This window comes from Exophiala viscosa, assembly GCF_022695815.1.
Source record: "Exophiala viscosa unplaced genomic scaffold EDD37scaffold_6, whole genome shotgun sequence".
Classification (NCBI taxonomy): domain Eukaryota; kingdom Fungi; phylum Ascomycota; class Eurotiomycetes; order Chaetothyriales; family Herpotrichiellaceae; genus Exophiala; species Exophiala viscosa.
In genome coordinates, this window is record NW_026944358.1 from 96,822 (window position 1) to 113,755 (window position 16,934).

General features: G+C 52.0%; 8 protein-coding genes across 8 annotated transcripts; 4 read left to right on the top strand and 4 right to left on the bottom strand.

Moving 5' to 3' along the window:
* Window positions 1-359: 359 nt before the first annotated feature.
* Window positions 360-1,514, top strand: EDD37DRAFT_650502 (activator of Hsp90 ATPase; the record flags this gene model as incomplete). Its single annotated transcript, XM_062818262.1, has 4 exons — window positions 360-582; window positions 640-722; window positions 785-1,440; window positions 1,496-1,514. 4 exons carry the CDS (start codon window positions 360-362, stop codon window positions 1,512-1,514), a joined length of 981 nt encoding a protein of 326 aa, XP_062669292.1.
* Window positions 1,515-1,794: 280 nt separating this feature from the next.
* On the top strand, window positions 1,795-6,923 carry EDD37DRAFT_420628 (uncharacterized protein). The gene has a single exon (XM_062812576.1). It carries the CDS (start codon window positions 2,075-2,077, stop codon window positions 6,764-6,766), a length of 4,692 nt encoding a protein of 1,563 aa, XP_062669293.1. The 5' UTR covers window positions 1,795-2,074; the 3' UTR covers window positions 6,767-6,923.
* Window positions 6,924-6,964: 41 nt separating this feature from the next.
* On the bottom strand, window positions 6,965-7,878 carry EDD37DRAFT_631596 (Alpha/beta hydrolase fold-3; the record flags this gene model as incomplete). Its single annotated transcript, XM_062816662.1, has 1 exon — window positions 6,965-7,878. A coding segment is annotated over exon 1 (583 nt), but the record flags the coding sequence as incomplete, so codon positions are not given.
* A 259-nt stretch (window positions 7,879-8,137) lies between these two features.
* Window positions 8,138-9,596, bottom strand: EDD37DRAFT_421401 (proteasome maturation factor UMP1-domain-containing protein). Its single transcript, XM_062812580.1, has 3 exons — window positions 9,416-9,596; window positions 8,857-9,359; window positions 8,138-8,784 (listed from the first exon to the last, which is right to left on the bottom strand). Exons 1-3 carry the CDS (start codon window positions 9,416-9,418, stop codon window positions 8,517-8,519), a joined length of 774 nt encoding a protein of 257 aa, XP_062669295.1. The 5' UTR covers window positions 9,419-9,596; the 3' UTR covers window positions 8,138-8,516.
* Window positions 9,597-10,446: 850 nt separating this feature from the next.
* On the bottom strand, window positions 10,447-11,811 carry EDD37DRAFT_564979 (uridine kinase; the record flags this gene model as incomplete). The annotated part of the gene is made up of 1 exon (XM_062814031.1): window positions 10,447-11,811. One exon carries the CDS (start codon window positions 11,809-11,811, stop codon window positions 10,447-10,449), a length of 1,365 nt encoding a protein of 454 aa, XP_062669296.1.
* A 406-nt stretch (window positions 11,812-12,217) lies between these two features.
* EDD37DRAFT_631601 (ribonuclease H-like domain-containing protein) lies at window positions 12,218-13,721 on the top strand. Its single transcript, XM_062816663.1, has 2 exons — window positions 12,218-12,570; window positions 12,621-13,721. The coding sequence occupies exons 1-2, from the start codon at window positions 12,254-12,256 to the stop codon at window positions 13,234-13,236; spliced, it is 933 nt and encodes a 310-aa protein (XP_062669297.1). The 5' UTR covers window positions 12,218-12,253; the 3' UTR covers window positions 13,237-13,721.
* Window positions 13,722-13,746: 25 nt separating this feature from the next.
* On the top strand, window positions 13,747-14,638 carry EDD37DRAFT_421473 (ribonuclease H2 subunit C). The gene is made up of 3 exons (XM_062812582.1): window positions 13,747-14,066; window positions 14,117-14,191; window positions 14,248-14,638. Exons 1-3 carry the CDS (start codon window positions 13,946-13,948, stop codon window positions 14,556-14,558), a joined length of 507 nt encoding a protein of 168 aa, XP_062669298.1. The 5' UTR covers window positions 13,747-13,945; the 3' UTR covers window positions 14,559-14,638.
* Window positions 14,336-16,916, bottom strand: EDD37DRAFT_681633 (uncharacterized protein; the record flags this gene model as incomplete). The annotated part of the gene is made up of 2 exons (XM_062819760.1): window positions 14,336-15,358; window positions 16,076-16,916. 2 exons carry the CDS (start codon window positions 16,914-16,916, stop codon window positions 14,718-14,720), a joined length of 1,482 nt encoding a protein of 493 aa, XP_062669299.1. The 3' UTR covers window positions 14,336-14,717.
* Window positions 16,917-16,934: the final 18 nt, after the last annotated feature.

A 16,934-nucleotide genomic window follows, 5' to 3' on the forward strand; every position in this document is an offset into this window, starting at 1 on the left:
TTCTAGATGTTTCTGGCGGTTCAAAAGGCCCGCGCTTCATTTCTCGAAAATCAACTCACGACTCCGAAAGGATGCTCATTCGGGTCGACACCGGTACACGTTGAACAGCTCGAAAGGTATGTCGTCAATGCCATTTCCTTCTTTGGTTTTTGTGATGAGATTACAGCTGGCACCAGTCTGAGAAGACTTGTACTCTTTAAATGCGGATCAGCTTTCCTAATGGCACTTTGCCTACAATCTGAATACTTCTTCCCTCGGATCTATTGCACATACGATGGTATCAGACACGTTTGCTGACTCATGCCGCAAAGGATTCCTGGCTCTACCTCCAAATCACCTCTTTCTAAAACTCCACAAACATGGTCCTCCATAACCCCAACAACTGGCACTGGGTGATGAAAGATGCGGGACAGTGGGCCAAAGACTACCTAGACGCCGAAAGCAAGAAGGTCGCTGCTGAGGAGAATGGAGTGTCTGCAAAAATCTCAAAACTGATTTCCATGGACGGTGATGTGGAGGTGAGCCAGAGAAAGGGCAAGGTTATAACCATATACGATGTGGTGCTACAACTGGAGTACGAAGGTATGAGCAGACTCGACTCCGACGTGCGCCTTCAGAAGACTCACGATTTGTGTGTAGGCAAGACAGAAGACGGGACGGATGTCAGTGGCAGCATTCGTGTTCCAGAATGCGCATATGACACCGAACTAGACGAGTACGTTGTATGTTTCGAGTGCTGACTCACCCGATGCAATACGAGCCACGCTTTACTGACGCCAGGCAGTTTGAGATAGACATCTACTCTGAAACGAAGGAAAAACAGCCCGTCAAAGATCTCGTGCGATCGAAACTGACGCCTGAGCTTCGAAAGGTCTTTGCAGGTCTCAGTCCTGCCTTGATTAATGAGCACGGAAAGGACCTACAACACGAACCTGGTTCAAACCCTTCAAGCGGATTTGCGACACCTACATGGCATCCAGGTAGCGAGCGCACACCGATCCAGACCAACAAAACAACCACAACCACCACCGGCAAATCATCAGTCAACACAACCACAGTAACAGCGAATGATGAATTCCGAACAACGGCAGATGAAATGTACCAGACATTTACAGATCCTCAACGCCTTGCCGCATTTACGCGCGCACCACCTAGAGTCTTTGAAGGAGCCAAGCCAGGCGCCAAATTTGCAATCTTCGATGGGAACGTGACAGGAGAGTTTGTTACATTGGAACCTCCGAAGAAGCTCATTCAGAAATGGAGATTAGCGCAGTGGCCTGAAGGACATACGAGTACCCAGGAAATCTTCTTTGACCAAAACGACGTGGACCGAGTGACCAACATGAGAGTGACTTGGACCGGAGTACCTGTCGGACAAGAAGAAGTTGTACAACGGAATTGGGAGGGTTATTATGTGCGCAGTATCAAGCAGACCTTTGGGTGCGTTTTCTCGGTCCAATTCCCCTGTCGATCCTGTGCTAACCGAAACGCGCAGCTTTGGAACGTTTCTCTAGATGGCATCAAGTTTATGCAATGCATCAATAGGAGTCGATCAAAAAATGGCCCGGGTTGCATATCTCATGTCGTCCCACTTCTAGGTATTTTCTTGAGTCGAAATCAAAAGACGTGCTCACGCAGAGACGAATGAAATGAAAAATGTCCAAAATACTATGAGTACTACTACTATGGTACCGATGAACGCGAATGCCTCTGTCATCATCTGTTTTTTGTTTCAGGGTTTCCTTGATCGAACTCGTGGCATGGGTTTTGCTTTACAGGGATCAGGGGCTCAGGTACAGGAAAAATAACGTCATTGCAAATGCTCCAGTTCCACGTTCCAGCATTCGGAGCACCGCCACACCTCCTCATCCACCCTTTCGATTTTCCTTCATGCCTAACCTATTGATTCCTTTTTGCTCAGGCTGAACAATTGTTTTGGCATTGAAGCGCCTGATTGTTGCAACGGATCACTCACGTCGACTAATGTGCAGCACAGTTCTTGTTGTGGTATAATCTGCCAGTAGTGAATCGTCAGCCTTGCAGGAATCATCGCCTAGCCTGTGGCTGTTGCGAGATGGCAGATCAGAAACGGAAGCCACCAAAGCTTGGTCCTCGGAAAACTCGAAATCAAACAGGACAAACAGCAGTCCCCAAACCTTCAGAGCCTGCTGGCAAGGCTGATGTGGCCGGAACAGAAAAAGTGGCAGCAAAGAAGCCCCCAAAGCTCGGCCCCAGGCGCGATGTGAAAGGAACAGAGCAGACATCGGCACAGCAACCTCCAGAACTCGCTGGCAAGGGCGATAATCAGGACACCGAACAGGTGGCCGAGCAGAAACCGTCAGACCTTACTGACAAGGGCGATGACAAGAAAACAGAGCCAGTGGCAGAACAGAAGCCTCCAGAGCCGACTGACAAGGGCGATGATCAGGATGCCGATGGTGTGGCACAACAAAAACCATCAGAGCTAGCCGCAAAGGGCGATGACAATGATGTCGACCAATTGACAGAATACAAACCTTCAGAGCCAACCGAGAAGGGCGGTGGTAAGGATGCCGAGAAGAATGCCGACCAAGTGACAGAACAGAACCCTTCAAAGCCAACCGAGAAGAGCGATGAGAAGGAGCCGCAAGAGCCATCAAAGAAGAAGCCACCGAAGCTCGGCCCCAAGAGCGATGAGAAGAAAACAGACCAGTCATCGGAACAGCAACCTTCAAAGCCCGGCACGAAGGACGACGAGAACCTAGCGGAGCAAACGCCAGAACAAGAATCCTCAAAGCCATCCGGCAAGGCCGATGACAAGCCAGAAGATCAAGTCGACCTAACAAGCGTCCTCAACGAAGAGCAAAGAGTGGAGCTCACCCTGCTAATCGCCAACCTCACCGAATCCATGCGCAAGTTGATCATCGACAACTTCGACTCATCAGCCGGCCTCAACAAAAGCCTCTTGCGCGAAGGCATGTCCTCCGATGAAAAGATGCTGGCCGCCGACCCAAACGCCGACGTCAGCGAGTTCGAGCGCGAGCGAAAACTCAAAGAACAATACGACAAAGACTTGGCTTCTCCTAAAATGAAAACCCTCAAGAAGGACGCATTGAAGGCGTACGACGAGTGGCGCGAGCAAGTCATCGGACGCGTTGGGGAAGTTGTCAATACTAAACGCGAGAAAGCCGACAGCAATGCCAAAGCGAAACCGAATGCTGCCGCCGATATTTCCAGCAGCGCAGGGAAAGTGATCGAGGCAGGCAATACAGCGGTGAATGTCAAATTCAAGGACCTCTTCCCAGCGCAAAAGACTCCGCTCACGAGAATCCCTATGACTCAAAGAACGCTTATCTTGCATTCATTGCTATTGCTGTTCTTGAGTCTGGAGCATTACAGCGCGTATTCGCGCATTCTGTTGCTCAATGTCACGGCCAGCTTGAAATTGCCGCTCAAAACGTTCGAGCAGGATGAGTATACTACCGGCAAGGGCCTCTTGGAAGCAGCGAAAGAGAACGAAATGAGCGCGGACGAAGAGACTAGGAAACGCGTCGAGGAGAATAAAGAGTTGCGCAAACGTAAAGTCCGAATCGCTGCGGCCGCGGGCGCTGCTATACTTGGCGTAAGTGGTGGTCTCGCGGCGCCTCTTGTCGCTGCTGGTGTGGGATCTGTTATGGGTGGTTTGGGACTCGGCGCGACCACTGCCGCTGCGTATCTGGGAAGTGTGGCTGGCAGTACGGTTGTTGTGGGCGGACTGTTCGGAGCGTATGGTGGCCGAATGACGGGCCAGATGATGGATCGGTATGCACGGGAAGTCGAAGATTTTCAGTTCCTTCCTGTTCATGGGAGTCACGATAAGAAGACCTCGGAAGAGGAAGGCAAGGGTGCGATTGAGGCGACTGAGCATGATCACAAGTTACGTGTCACGATCGGACTGAGCGGTTGGTTGACGGAGAAGGAGGAAGTCGTGAAGCCCTGGCGGGTTCTTGGCGTGGGTGCTGAAGTGTTCGCGCTGAAGTACGAACTCGAGGCGTTGTTAAACTTGGGCAATGCTATGAATGGGGTGGCGCAATCTGCTGCCTGGGGGTACGCGCAAAAGGAGATCATACAGCGCACGATCTTTGCCGAGTTGGCGAGTGCGCTGTGGCCTATGGCGCTGATGAAGGTGGCCAGAGTTATCGATAACCCGTTCAGTGTGGCGAAGAGTCGTGCTGAGAAAGCGGGTGAGGTCCTTGCTGATGCGTTGATAAATCGCGCGCAGGGGGAGAGACCGGTCACGTTGATCGGGTACTCGCTTGGAGCGAGGGTCATATATACTTGTCTGATGAGCCTTGCACGACGCAAACAGTTTGGGATCGTGGAGCATGCGGTGCTGATTGGAAGTCCGACACCAAGCGATACGAGCGATTGGCGAATCTTGAGGAGTGTGGTCGCGGGACGACTGGTCAATGTGTACTCGGTGAACGATTATGTTTTGGGGTTCATGTATCGCACGAGTGCCATACAATTTGGCGTTGCTGGGCTGCAGAAGGTCGAGGGCCTGAAGGGTGTCGAGAACTTCGATGTGTCCGAGGATGTCAGCAGTCATCAGCGCTACCGCTATTTGATTGGCGCGATCCTTAAGACGATTGGGTTTGAGGATATCGATATGGACGCTGTTGAGCGGGAACGCGAAGCGCTGGTGGAGATAGAGAAGGAGGAGCAGAAACAGAGTCTGGCCTCGCAGCAGAAGTGGTTGATGAGACGGGAGTCGGCGGGTGGAAAGGAAGACGAAGAGGCTGAAGCTGAGGCCGAGGCGAACGACTTGGAGAAGATGGTGCAGGAACAGACGAAGAAGACCCTCGTCACCAGGGCGATTGAGTATTTCTACATGCCTAATCTTCCAGGGACCAAGGATGTGGACAAGATGGCCGGAAATGTGCAGAATGTGGCCAAGGATCCCACAAAGGTTGGTGACGTTGCGCAAGATGCACAGGCATCGGCGTCGATCGACAGCCTTGGGACGAGACTGTACAAGAGTCTGCCAAGCATGCCGTATGTCAATAGGTCGACACCTGCCGGGGCTGCGACGGATCAAGCTGGTAAGACGACGAAAGGGGTCACGGATGAGGCTGGTAAGACGGCAATGGGGCTCACAAATCAAGTTGGAGGGCCGGCAAAGGGGGCCGCAGATCAGAAGGAAGGTTACATCTCACAGGCCTCTTCGTATATATCTTCGCTCAGGGGAAGTGATCAGAACCAGACAAAAAAGCCGCCGAAGTTGCCACCAACGGAAAAAGCGACAGAATCAGCGTCCAAGGCAGCCAATACTGGGGCATCGGCGGCCAAGGGAGCCGCCGGCATTGCTCAAGATACAGTCGGCGTGACTGTGAAGAACACACTAAACCCAGAGGACAATCCTGCCGTGAAGTCAACGAAAAAGGTGGCTGACAATGCGCCCATTATACATCAAGCCAAGGACAGAACTCCAGCTCCTGTCAAGGAGAGGGCAGGCGAGGTCGAGGGTGCGGTGGAGACTACGGTCCAAAATACCGGGCAGACTGTTCAGAAGGGGCTTGATACTACGACTGAGAAGGCTGGTGATGCAGGTAAGGCCGGCGTGCAGTCGGCTCAAGATGCTGGCAAAGCTGGCACACAAGCGGCTCAAGAGGTGGGTAACGCCGCCACTGAGAAGGCTGGCGGAGCAGGAAAGGCCGGCATACAGTCTGCCCAAGATGCGGGCAAGGCTGGTACTCAGGTCGCCCAAGGCGCTGGCGCGGCGGTCACAGAGAAGGCTGGTGATGCGGGTAAGATTGCCACACAGTCTGCTCAAGACGCAACGAAAGCCGGGCAGACTTATTCTTCGCGCGCTGCGTCGTATCTGCCGAGTGTGCCGAGATTCGGGTTCGGCGGTGCAAAGGGCGAAAAGAAACCTGCGCCGCCGAAACTGGAGAAACGCAAGTCCTCGGCGAAGAATGTGCAGCGGCCATCAATCGACAAGGTGCCGTCTGGGACTGTGGAGAAGGCAAAACCACCGAAGCTTGACAGAGCGCCATCGGGAGTGAAGTCGCCCGCTCTTCCCACGAAATTGGACAGAGTGCCGTCGGGGGTCAAGTCTCCCGCCCTTCCCACCAAGCTGGACAGAGTGCCCTCAGGAGTCAAGTCTCCCGCCCTTCCCACCAAGCTGGACAGAGTGCCCTCAGGAGTCAAATCCCCGCCACCGAAACTTGGGCCGAGGAGAACGTCTAGTCAGCAGGCTAGTGCTGGTGTGGGCGTGCCGTCTGCGGCATCGATTGGTGAGAGATTAGCGAGTATTCCGTCAGATGCTACGGGCGCGGCGAAAGGTGTCGGCGAGAAGGGGAAGAGTGCTGTGTCTGGCGTGAAGAGTCCTATAGCGGAGGAAGGGAAGAAGGCTGAAGAAAAGGGAGATCAGAAGTCTCAAGATGCAGGAGTTGATGCTGCAGTTGAGACTGGTGGAGGCGCTGCGGAGGCTGTGACCGCCACGGCTTCTGGAGGTGCTCAGATGGCGACTGATGCCGGGAAGGGCGCGGCGCAGGCTGTGACTTCTACGGCGTCTCAGGGTGCTGGGAAGGCCGCTGATGCTGGAAAGGGAGTGGCGCAAGGTGTGGGCGAGACGGCTGCTCAGGGTGCCGGCCAGGCGGTTAATGCTGGGAAAGGCGCGGCTCAGGTTGCGAGTTCCACGGCATCGCAAGCTGCTGGGACGGTGAGTGATGCTGGGAAAGGTGCCGTGCAAAAGGGCGGGAATATGCTCTCTGGCGCTGGCAAGTTAGCTGGGTTTGGAAGATAGGGAAAGGCGCTGATATAGGGTTAAAGTAGGCGTAGGCGCAGTTGGCGTCAGTTGCACGATGTATGGAAGAGGGCTCTGCTAACGGCAAAACAATGAAAGATGTGATTATTTGTAAGGTCCTGGTAGATACATCCCACGGGTGTTTAATGTTTGCCTGTTGAAGGGCACTCTAGCTCTACTTTGTTGTTCTTCATGTTGGTGCGGCGTAGCTTATATACGTCTCATTCGTCATTCACGTCAGCCACTCTTTCAATCCCGTCCGAATATCATTCCAGAACTTTTGCGTCGCATCCAACTCCCAGAACTCGGCGAAGTTATGCGGAACGCCCGGATAAACATGCAACTTGACATTGACGCCCGCGCTCTGTAATTTCCTCGCGTACGCGAGCCCCTCATCACGCAGAGGATCTTGTCCCGCCACAAAGATTAAATGTTTGGGTAGGCGTGCCACGGCCCCGAAAAGAGGCGACGCCTTGGGATCAGCACCGACCGTGGGCGACGGGATGATGAGATCCCAGACTGCGCGCATTTCGCCAGACGAGAGGAGTGAGTCGGTACATTGCTCGTAAGACGTCGTGCAGTCTGGCGGTAAGTGGCGATAGTCGCATAGGAGGGGAACGTTGAGTGCGAGGCCGAAGATAGAAATGTTCTTGTCCCGGCATGTCTGCGAGAGATATGCCGCTGTGCCGGCCCCAGCGGAAGAGCCCGACAGGATGACCTTCTGGGTGTCGATCGAGATATTCGCTTGCGGGCCAAAGCTGGCGACGAGTGCCTCTGGGTCGGACAGCAATTGCTCGAGGACGTCCCAACTATCATTCATCCATGTGGGGAATTTGTGTTCAGGAGCAAGACGATACTCGACGCTGATGATTGCCAGGTCGAAGTGAGAGTACAGTGGCCACAGATGCCAGACTTCTTCGGTGATATGCGTTCCTTGGACCCAGCCGCCGCCATGGGTGACGAATAGGACGGGAAGTTTGGTCTGACTCTGCTGATGGGTGGGATGGGATAGCTTGACGCTGATGTCGGTCCCGTCGCGGACTTTGATGGTGGTCAGGCACGAGGTATATCCCACTGATGAGAGCGGGTGAGTTTCGGCCCATGCTGCTTCGCTGATGGTTTGGTTTGCTCGCTCGGTTGCGAGGTCGAGGGCTACCGGGTCACTGGGGGGTGGTAATGGCCTGAGATGGCCATGCTCTTTGGCGAAGGCTGCCCAGTTTGGGTCAGTTGTGAAGAGGTTCTCCACGCTCGACGGCATATCCCCTGACTTGATGTCCTGGAATCCAGAGACGGCTGTAAGCAATGTAAGTCTATCGTAAGTGGTTTGTCTTTTACGTCAAAATCGGAATCAAAGGGTACATGTGAAGTAGTTTCTATGTGAAAGATCGAGCCTTGAGGTTAGTAGACCAGAAGACTCGTCTATGGAGAGACATTTGGTAGGACATCCGGCCTCAGTATAACTTCCTACCTTATACGCCTGTTTTGGTTGTTAGTAATCAAGTAAGACCTATACGCGCTTCAAGTAGACTCTATACGCGCTTCAGAGATTGAAATGGTCTGCCTAGCTCTGCACAGCGCCGGAAGAAAGGCGGTGAGCACGGAATCATGGTGCTAATACAATCATGCCTTATGTTACCGCCATCAAGTTCTGCTCATTTGATTCGGTCGCACTAGCCACCGTTAGGTTGAGAATGGTTCAGCATTTGCAGTTTGACTGCCAATGACTGCCATGGATAGTTTAATATATACATCACCTGCATATAAAGTTGCTCGAGGACGTTCCCATCCTCTTGCAGGTCATTCGTAGCATGTCGATACCAAAGCAGACAGACCGAAGTGCTTGGAATGGTCTGACTCCATCGTACCCGTCCGATGAAACCGTATTCTGCGTGATCCGCAAACCAAGTCGAAAGGGTGATACGCTTGGATCCCGCCTTCCGGAAACGCTCCCTGTGCCAGTCCAGATGTCCCCTACTGACCTCTCGACAGCAGACAGTCGAAGTGTTCCAGCGCCAACCCTATCGCCATCCGGTTAGAACACCTTGAATGCCCGTGTGCGTAATGCCCTAGATATTTAACAGCCATCTCACCACTTGCCCATTCCCACCTTCTTCTCCATCTCTTCCGTCCATTTCACGTCATGTCCATCACCACCAGCGTTCAAGCCCAACTTGAGCCCGTCCTGACCCTGGTACACGTCTTCCCATGTCATGCTGTCATCTCTGCCTGTAAGAATATCCTCGTGTAAGCCTGAGGGGGTGCCGAGTACGCTGGGTCGGAAAGAGTCCGCCTCGCGAACCATCTTAAGCTCCATGCTGCGGCGGAGTGGCTCGGCGATGCCAAAGTTGCGCCGGAGCAGATTCATGCGTGTGGATTCTTGTGTTGCCGCCCAGTTCGCCAGCCGGGATTCCAGTGGGTGCGCAGAGCTTTGAGAGTCAATTGAAGGGTTGAGCGAAGAGCGAAGGGTGTCGTGGAGGCCTGGTGCTGAAGGAGCGCCGCGCTCGATGGATTGTGTTTTCTGGGAGGAGAGTTTGTGGGTAGCTGTGTTGGTTGTGCTGGTCGGGTGGGAGGACGGGGGTGCAACTCGTAATGACTGATGACTGTTAGTAGGACGAACACAGATGAGCTTGGGATGGGTGTCTATAGTACCATGATGAGAGAGTACGAAGATTGTAGGGTATGCGGGAGCTGACGACGATTCGCCTGCACTGAGCTGAAGTGGACTGCTTGGTTTTCCGAGACAACGATTCCAAAGTAAGGTCGAGGGACAGAGAGTGTTGAATGGATCGTGAGGGATGGTGTTTGGACTACGTTGTAGATGGAAGTGAAGTATATTAGAAATGGAGGTTCGGCAGGCAATGAAGGCTGTCGCGTCTGCACGTGCACAATTGGCTCAATACTCCGCTCCACAGACCCATGTAGTACGGCGGAGCGGTTATCCCCAAAGTGCTGTATCACTTCGTGGTACAATGGTGGTATCAAGGTGAAATGAATAGTGACGATAACAATGATTTCCACCTGCAATTGACCCAGCTTCATATCTACAATCCTCACTGTATCAACCCTAGTGCCTTTTCAAGATTTCTCACTTCTTCACTCCGATGGCTGGAATATGATGAGGCCTTGCTATCTGTCTTTGTCGCCTCCCACTGCCACCACAATTTTCTGCATATGTCCGTCCTATTTGGAGGGTCAAGGACGCGATGTCTGTCCGGCGCACGTCTCGGTAGCATCAGGCTCTGAAGCGAGAGTCCTTTTGAGAGTCTTCTGCCCGACCTGCCCGCGCTGTGTTTCCAGAGGACTTGCTTGTTGCAGCACCATGGAGGCTCTTGACGTGATCATTCAGAGGGTCTGTGAGAGGGTTCACTGTTGGCCATGAGTACTCTTGCATCGCATTCGACGATCCGAAACCAAGGGTTCGCTAGGTCTGAGTTGATTCAGGGCTTCAAGAGGCCTGAGAATATCGGGGCCTGGCCCAAAGCCGAGGATCTGAGAAAACTCGGGGCTTCGCAAGGCTTGTGAAGATTCTTGGTCGCAACAGGCACCCGCCCAGCTCGTTCGGCGACCGGGACTCTGACTGCGCTCTTGAAGGTGGACAATTCGATGTCGGTCTGCACTTCGCGTGCTCATTGCATGTCAAGTTGAGCCAAGTATGGCTTAATGTGGCAGTCTTTGTGCAATCAACAGCCCAGATACCGCTCCTCGACCCATCTCTTGGCACCATCTTCGGTCATATTTGCAGCAACCACTTTAATCTTCGGGAACACAGTCATCAGTCTCTTTAGACCTCGTCGACCTGCCAGGCAGGTGACGAAGACAATTTTCTTCTCGGCGACACCATGATCCACGAGGATTTTGACGGCCATCAGAGCAGCACCACCACTCGACATTTGCGGATCCAAGAGCATCACGGTTTCATGCTCGGCAATGTCTGGGAATAGCTTTAGATAGTGTAGCTCCGGTTCACCACTTCGATAGTTGGACTGGATCAGCAGTCGACCCGTCAAGCAATCAGGAATCGTCCGCTTGAGGCCAGTCTCCATACAGCTTCCTCCTCGGAGTATGACAACCGCAGACACCTTTCCAGCCGACTTCAGGCCCGTATATTTGTAACCTTGAGTGGTGGTTACTTCGGAAGAAACATAGTTGTGGCAATCAAGTGCTTTTTCGATCAGCAAAGCTGTCAGTCGATCGAAGTAGAAAATGAAATCAACCTGGGATGTTACGGGATTTCGTAGTATCGTGGAAACTCCCGTTATCTGTGGCTTTCCCTCCAGAATGATAGCATTTTCCGAAAGAGTGTAATCGTCAACTTGCTGGCCTAGCCTTTCCAATGCCGCGTTGTGCTTGAAGGACTTCTCCTTGAGAGTCTGCCGTAGTTGATTGACAATCATCTGTATGGCCATCTTATTCTGCATCCCTCTAGGAACAATAAGATCGGCAACCTCCCTTTGAGGTTCGACGTAACGTTGGAAGACCGGCTTGACATATTTGAACCATTGCTTGATGACCCCCTCGATAGTTCGACCTCGCTCTCTGACATCGCGGACAATCCGGCGTGACAGACATAAATCTGCATCCGCTTCGACGTAGATTTTCATGTCGAGTAAATCCAGGACCCTAGGATCGTTCAATGCCAGGATACCCTCCAGTATGATCACATGTGGAGAATATATCGAAAGAGTCTTATCGAGCCTCTGATGTTGCTGGAAAGAATAAATCGGAATGTCAGTCCTCTTCCCTTGTTTCAAGTCATGCAGTTTTTCCACCAAAAGGTCGAAGTCGATGGAGCTCGGTGAGTCAAGATCATAGTTGTTCTGATGTGCCAGTGCATTTTCCTCCGGTGTCAAGGATTTGTAGAACGAGTCGATGGAGAGAATGATGACCCAAGGCAGATTCAAAGACTCGACGATCTCCACTGCTAAGCTTGTCTTTCCAGATCCTGAAGAACCGGCCACCCCAATGATGCTCATGTCAGCCCATGGCGGAGAGTAATGTGCATCCTGAACCTCTGAGGTCACACTTCCTTGTGAGGGTGATGCCATGGCTGACAGCTTCACAAAATCTACCGCTCCTGACATGCTGCAGACTTTGTTTTCATGCGAAGAGCTTGGCCTCCGTCAAGATCATTCCAGGATCATGAAATGTGCGCTTGTATCCAGGAGCATAAACAGCAAGAGAGAGATATCCCAAGTCCTTGACAATTTTGCAGTGATAATCAAGACTAACCTGCTGAGATAAGAGAAAGATCAACGCCGATAACATGCAATGTAAAAACGTGAAGGTGATATACAATGTCCAAGCTAGGATCCAAAGTCCACACCTCCAGAAGTGATGTTGTTAATCGAAGGTTGAACAGCAGAAACATTGCCCCATGGTTGGTGGCTAAACTTCGGATCTCGCTGCCACTATCATTCTTTACCAACGCTCACTCGTCGGTTTCCAGTGACGAATGTTTTCTGCACACGATTGATCGCTCCATAGGCGATGGACTTGCTCAATCTGTCCTCAAATTGGAAGAAGTTACAGTCGACCCTTCCAAAACCCAAGCCTAATCCGTCATCCGCAAAGACTGCAGCACAAAATGGCTTGAAGCGCAAACGCGGCCAGTCTTTAGGTACCTCGAATAGACCCTCCCAGGGCTCGCTACCGAGAAAGAGGGTGCGCAAGGGCATGTCTCAGAATAGCACAGTATCAACCAAGACAGGCTCAATACGGGACCTGGAGGCATCCGACGCAGGAGTGCGTCCTCGGCCAGCTGATCGTGCAGTTTCAGACCAGGTTAACGCAGGACTCTGTACTTCGTCAGTGCCCTTGCTCAATGGAATTAAGTTGCAACTAAACAGTGTTCCAGAGTTGAGGTGGGCAGATATGTCGCCGTAGATTGTGAGATGGTGGGTGTCGGACCACATCCCGACCGTGAATCCGCCCTTGCTCGAGTCAGTATTGTCAATTACAACGGCGACCAAATCTACGACTCCTACGTTCTACCTCAAGAAGATGTCACGGACTGGAGGACACATGTCAGCGGCGTGGAACCAAAACATATGAAATATGCCAGGTCTTTTCAAGAGGTGCAAGCGGATGTGTCAAACATTATCAAGGACAGAATACTCATTGGCCATCATATACGACACGATCTCGATGCTCTGATGATCAGCCATCCTCAGCGTGATATCCGCGATACAGCCCGTCACCATCCCTACCGCAAGACAACCGGGGGCGGGTATCCTCGATTGAAAATATTGGCCTCGGAATTGCTGGGATTCGAGATCCAGGAAGGAGAACATTCCAGCATCGAGGATGCTCGTGCCTGTATGTTGCTCTTTCGGAAGGATAAGACGGCATTCGAGAGGGAGCACTCGAAAAGATGGGCGAAACAAGTAACCACCGCACCGCGCGAAGACAGAAACGCCGAAGGGCAAGACCGAAAGCCAACCAAGAAAAAGAAACCAAAGAAGAAAAAGTGACTGGTAAGACACAAGAGTCCATCCACGAATTGAGATAGTCGCAAGTCATCTGCAATGGCTGCATGGCTGCAGGGGTACGTAATCCATCATCTCCGTCTTCTATCTCTTATTACGGCGATGATCACATCACCCTACGCCCTCTTATTGAGTCCAGCCTCGCAGTAGGTGAAATGATACTTGAGCCGGAGCAATTCAAGGTCACATTGGCGAAAAGGATACCGCTCATCTCTCATTTCCTTTGGAGAGGCAGGAGCAGTTGATGATCGCCATGCTGATTGACCTGCAGTTCCGGTAATGTAGGCGTAAGTGCACCAGCTTGATGCCTTTCGTCGTAGTCAATATAAAATGCATACTGCTTGCAGCGATGTGCTCCGATGGCAAGTAAGCATCAACGATAGAACATACAAAGCATCGTCAACAGCTCATCCATCAGCCAACCTACTATTCACAATCGCAAGTGCGGTCAAAAGGCAAATACATAGAGGACTTTACTGTGGTGAAAGGGCTGCAGCTGATAAGATAATTGCAAACCGCGTTGAACTCCTCCAGATTTTCGGCGCGTCTACGGCAGCTCGCGTCTCCCTCGCGTCACATCTTTCTCGATTCGTTGTTCGTACGAGTTCACTCGAAGTCTGCCCATCGTTTACAAGCATACAAAATATCAGTGCAGCTTGTCCTACTCGATCCTCGTGCTTTACCCCAGGTCACCATGCTTGCTCTCCAACAGTCGTCAGCACACAAAAGCACAGCCAATATCCTACCATGCCGCATACACCATGATGGACCAACCAAGGTGACAAAAAGATACTGGTCACCCGCGGACGACAAAGGTATCAGCACCGTCGAGGAGCGCTCGATACGATTGACTGACTTCACGTAGATGGGACAAAAACATCCCATTTTCGAGGACGAAGACTACGTGGTAGAGTCATTAAATTGCCCGCCGACTACCAGGGTATACACTGCACCGCTAAAGTTGTAGAGTCTATGGAATTGCTGACAGCTACCTAGGCGTAGTAGCAAAGTCGACGGATCGGTACCTACCACAATCAACCAAGTCCCAGTCAGGCCCCACGTTTACCGCCGTCGATGAAGATATTGAGATTGAGGAAGAAGAGGAGGAGCCTCCGGAACCAGTCAGAATACTTGAGCAGGTCTCAGCATTTGATGAAGTGCTTGTCTGGGGTCATGATCAACTCCCCAGCTCAGATGACCCCTTTGTGAAGGGCATTGAAGAATGGATATCCTTTGCTGAAGCCATTCACGGAAAGCCAGCGCAGAATATCCCACTACAGCAGACTCAAGATGGGTCGACATCTTAAAGAAACAGTGTCCGAACGAGCATGCTGAACGACCTCTTCAAACTCCATGCCCTATGCAGCCGGCTGGAATCGCCAAGCCAACTTCGAATTCGGAATTCGACCACCACCACGACGCCATGATAAGATACAGGACGAGCAAGACGAAGTTCCATCGCCACATCAACCTCTAGCTTCGAGATACTCCTTCTTGGCTTTTGACCAGTCCTTCTTCAACTGGACATACGCCTCTGAAGCAATGCACCTTCTCCAATACGCCTTGAAAACTTCGCTGGCTTCTTCTTTCTCCTTCCTCTTCCCGTCAACATCATCTTCCGTCCACTTCTCAAGTTGCTTGCCGTCTTCGCCATACTTGCGACCTCCTTTGTGGTTGGCATACCGTCGCGCACGTGTCATGCCCATCTGGATGAATTTTCGCGTCATGTCTGCTCCGACCAGATCACCACGCTCGACATAAGATTCGAAGATTGTCCATAATATTTCAGCTGATTTTTCGGCAACTGGAACTGTCCGAAAGCCCCAGTATGGCAAGATGAGACCTTTATATGGCTCGAATGAGAGCACACCCATCTCCCCTCGCGCAACTTCATATGAGAAGCATAGCGAATGGTCTTTCAATGCTGGAGCAGCTAGTGGTGAATCCGGAGGCACCAGAACTTTCTCTGTTGCCTTGCGCCCTACCATCCTCGAGAAGAGAGCGCGCTGTCTCCATAGGCCAGCATTGGTGAGGTTCATTGAAGCAGACAATATGTCCAACGCCAAAATGACGCGGTCATCAGTGAAATGCAGCGGGATGACGTAATCTGTTATCAGCGTCAATGCATCTGGACGTTTCGGCCACCATTGGTAACCATCAATTCTGCTAGGCTCTTCCAGGCCTGCAGATCGGATCCCTCAAGGAACCTCGTGCAGGTTTCCGTCGCCCCCCCGCCGAAACATGCGGTTGAAAGTCGCGAGACCATGGGACAAAGTCTGCTATACAAGAGCATGAGTGACCGATGAAAGTGCTGGTCGCATGGAACCCTTGTGAGGCGTGAACGCTCTTGACAGTCGGCGTCGAGAACAGCCGCAGCCATGAGTGTCTTACACATTTGGGGGTTCATCGTCGACGCCAGACTACAGTGTTTCGTTTCATGTCCCTCCTGATAATAGCACGCCATCTTTTCCTCAAGTTGCCAGGGCCCGTATGAGATTGTGAAAGATGTCAAGTTCGGTGGTCTCTGGGCGACCAACCTGTCGAACAAGGTGGCCCAAGTCGGACATTCCGAGGCATCATATTCAGCGTCCCCCAGCGGAGTTCCATAATCGTGTATGGTGGCGTGACAGAAGCAATCGTGCAAAGAAATGCTCTCGATATTTTGGGCATGACACTTTGAGGTCAGGAAAGCGATCAAGTCAGGATCAATCATTACAGTCGAGAGGGTGAGATGTTTGAGGTTGGGCAACTGTTCCGCTTTGGGCGAGAGTGCTTCAGGTAGGTATCAGCCATGGACTAGGCAAACTCTTTACCGCGTACTTACTCGAGTACACGTGTCTTGAATCAGACAGCAGAGTGTCCGACCAGATTGGCGTTGCGAAGAACGAGAAGTCCTCCACCCTCTGCAATTGATCGTAAAACCACCCGCTGAGAAGGTATCGGTACCAGGTCCTCTCTAGGGGTCGATGACGCCAGTGCCTTTCAAAGCGACATAATTCGAGAACGAAAGAGGTGATTTTACGTAGAAAGTTGCGGAAACACGGCTGATGATATACCCCAGACACATGGGGGCTTATGTTGAGGAGTTGCAGCCGGAAGACTCGCTGGCTGCTAATGTTGTTCTTGGCCATGGAATCCAATGTGGTCCAAAGAAGGTCATTGTGCAAGTTGTTTCGTTCTATGTCTGTTAACGGCTGCTCCTCTTCGAATGCAAATTCCCGTGGCCAGCAGAGGTTGTCCTTTGCGATCCATTTCTCTGGGAACCGTAATGTGAGGTTTGCCAGGTCCTCGGGAAACTGTCTCAACACCTGGCCTAGCATCTCAGAGCTGATCAGATCTTTGGGCGAACGTTGGCCGCCAACGTTCCCTCCAGCTTTTGAGTCCTCTTTTGCTTGATGCGAGTGTCGATCCGCCTCACAGGTAAATTCCAGTGATAGAACGTGGAAATTTCCAGACAGAGCCTCGACTACGCGTGTTGGCGGGATTTTGGGGCCGATTGTGATCTGTTCGAAGACGTGCAGCCTCAGAAGGCCTCTGTAAAAGTGGCACGTTGAACTCCATGATAGCAGCGTAGCGGGGTCGCATTGGGCCCGGATCAGCTCTATCACTTCGAGAGGCAGACTGTCGATGGGGAAGTAGCCGGTCTCCTGGTGGCATTCAGCCATGGCGTACTCACATGTCCG

What these genes read in the sequence shown, in the direction of transcription:
- EDD37DRAFT_420628 (XM_062812576.1), top strand. Translation starts at nt 2,075, where the DNA reads ATGGCAGATCAGAAACGGAAGCCACCAAAGCTTGGTCCTCGGAAAACT.
- EDD37DRAFT_421401 (XM_062812580.1), bottom strand. An exon ending in AAGGTGGGAATGGGCAAGTG is followed by an intron (nt 8,785 to 8,856) that starts GTGAGATGGCTG and finishes GGATGGCGATAG; the next exon opens with GGTTGGCGCTGGAACACTTC.
- EDD37DRAFT_631601 (XM_062816663.1), top strand. Translation starts at nt 12,254, where the DNA reads ATGGACTTGCTCAATCTGTCCTCAAATTGGAAGAAGTTACAGTCGACC. An exon ending in AACGCAGGACTCTGTACTTC is followed by an intron (nt 12,571 to 12,620) that starts GTCAGTGCCCTT and finishes ACAGTGTTCCAG; the next exon opens with AGTTGAGGTGGGCAGATATG.
- EDD37DRAFT_421473 (XM_062812582.1), top strand. Translation starts at nt 13,946, where the DNA reads ATGCTTGCTCTCCAACAGTCGTCAGCACACAAAAGCACAGCCAATATC. An exon ending in GTCACCCGCGGACGACAAAG is followed by an intron (nt 14,067 to 14,116) that starts GTATCAGCACCG and finishes GACTTCACGTAG; the next exon opens with ATGGGACAAAAACATCCCAT. An exon ending in ATTGCCCGCCGACTACCAGG is followed by an intron (nt 14,192 to 14,247) that starts GTATACACTGCA and finishes ACAGCTACCTAG; the next exon opens with GCGTAGTAGCAAAGTCGACG.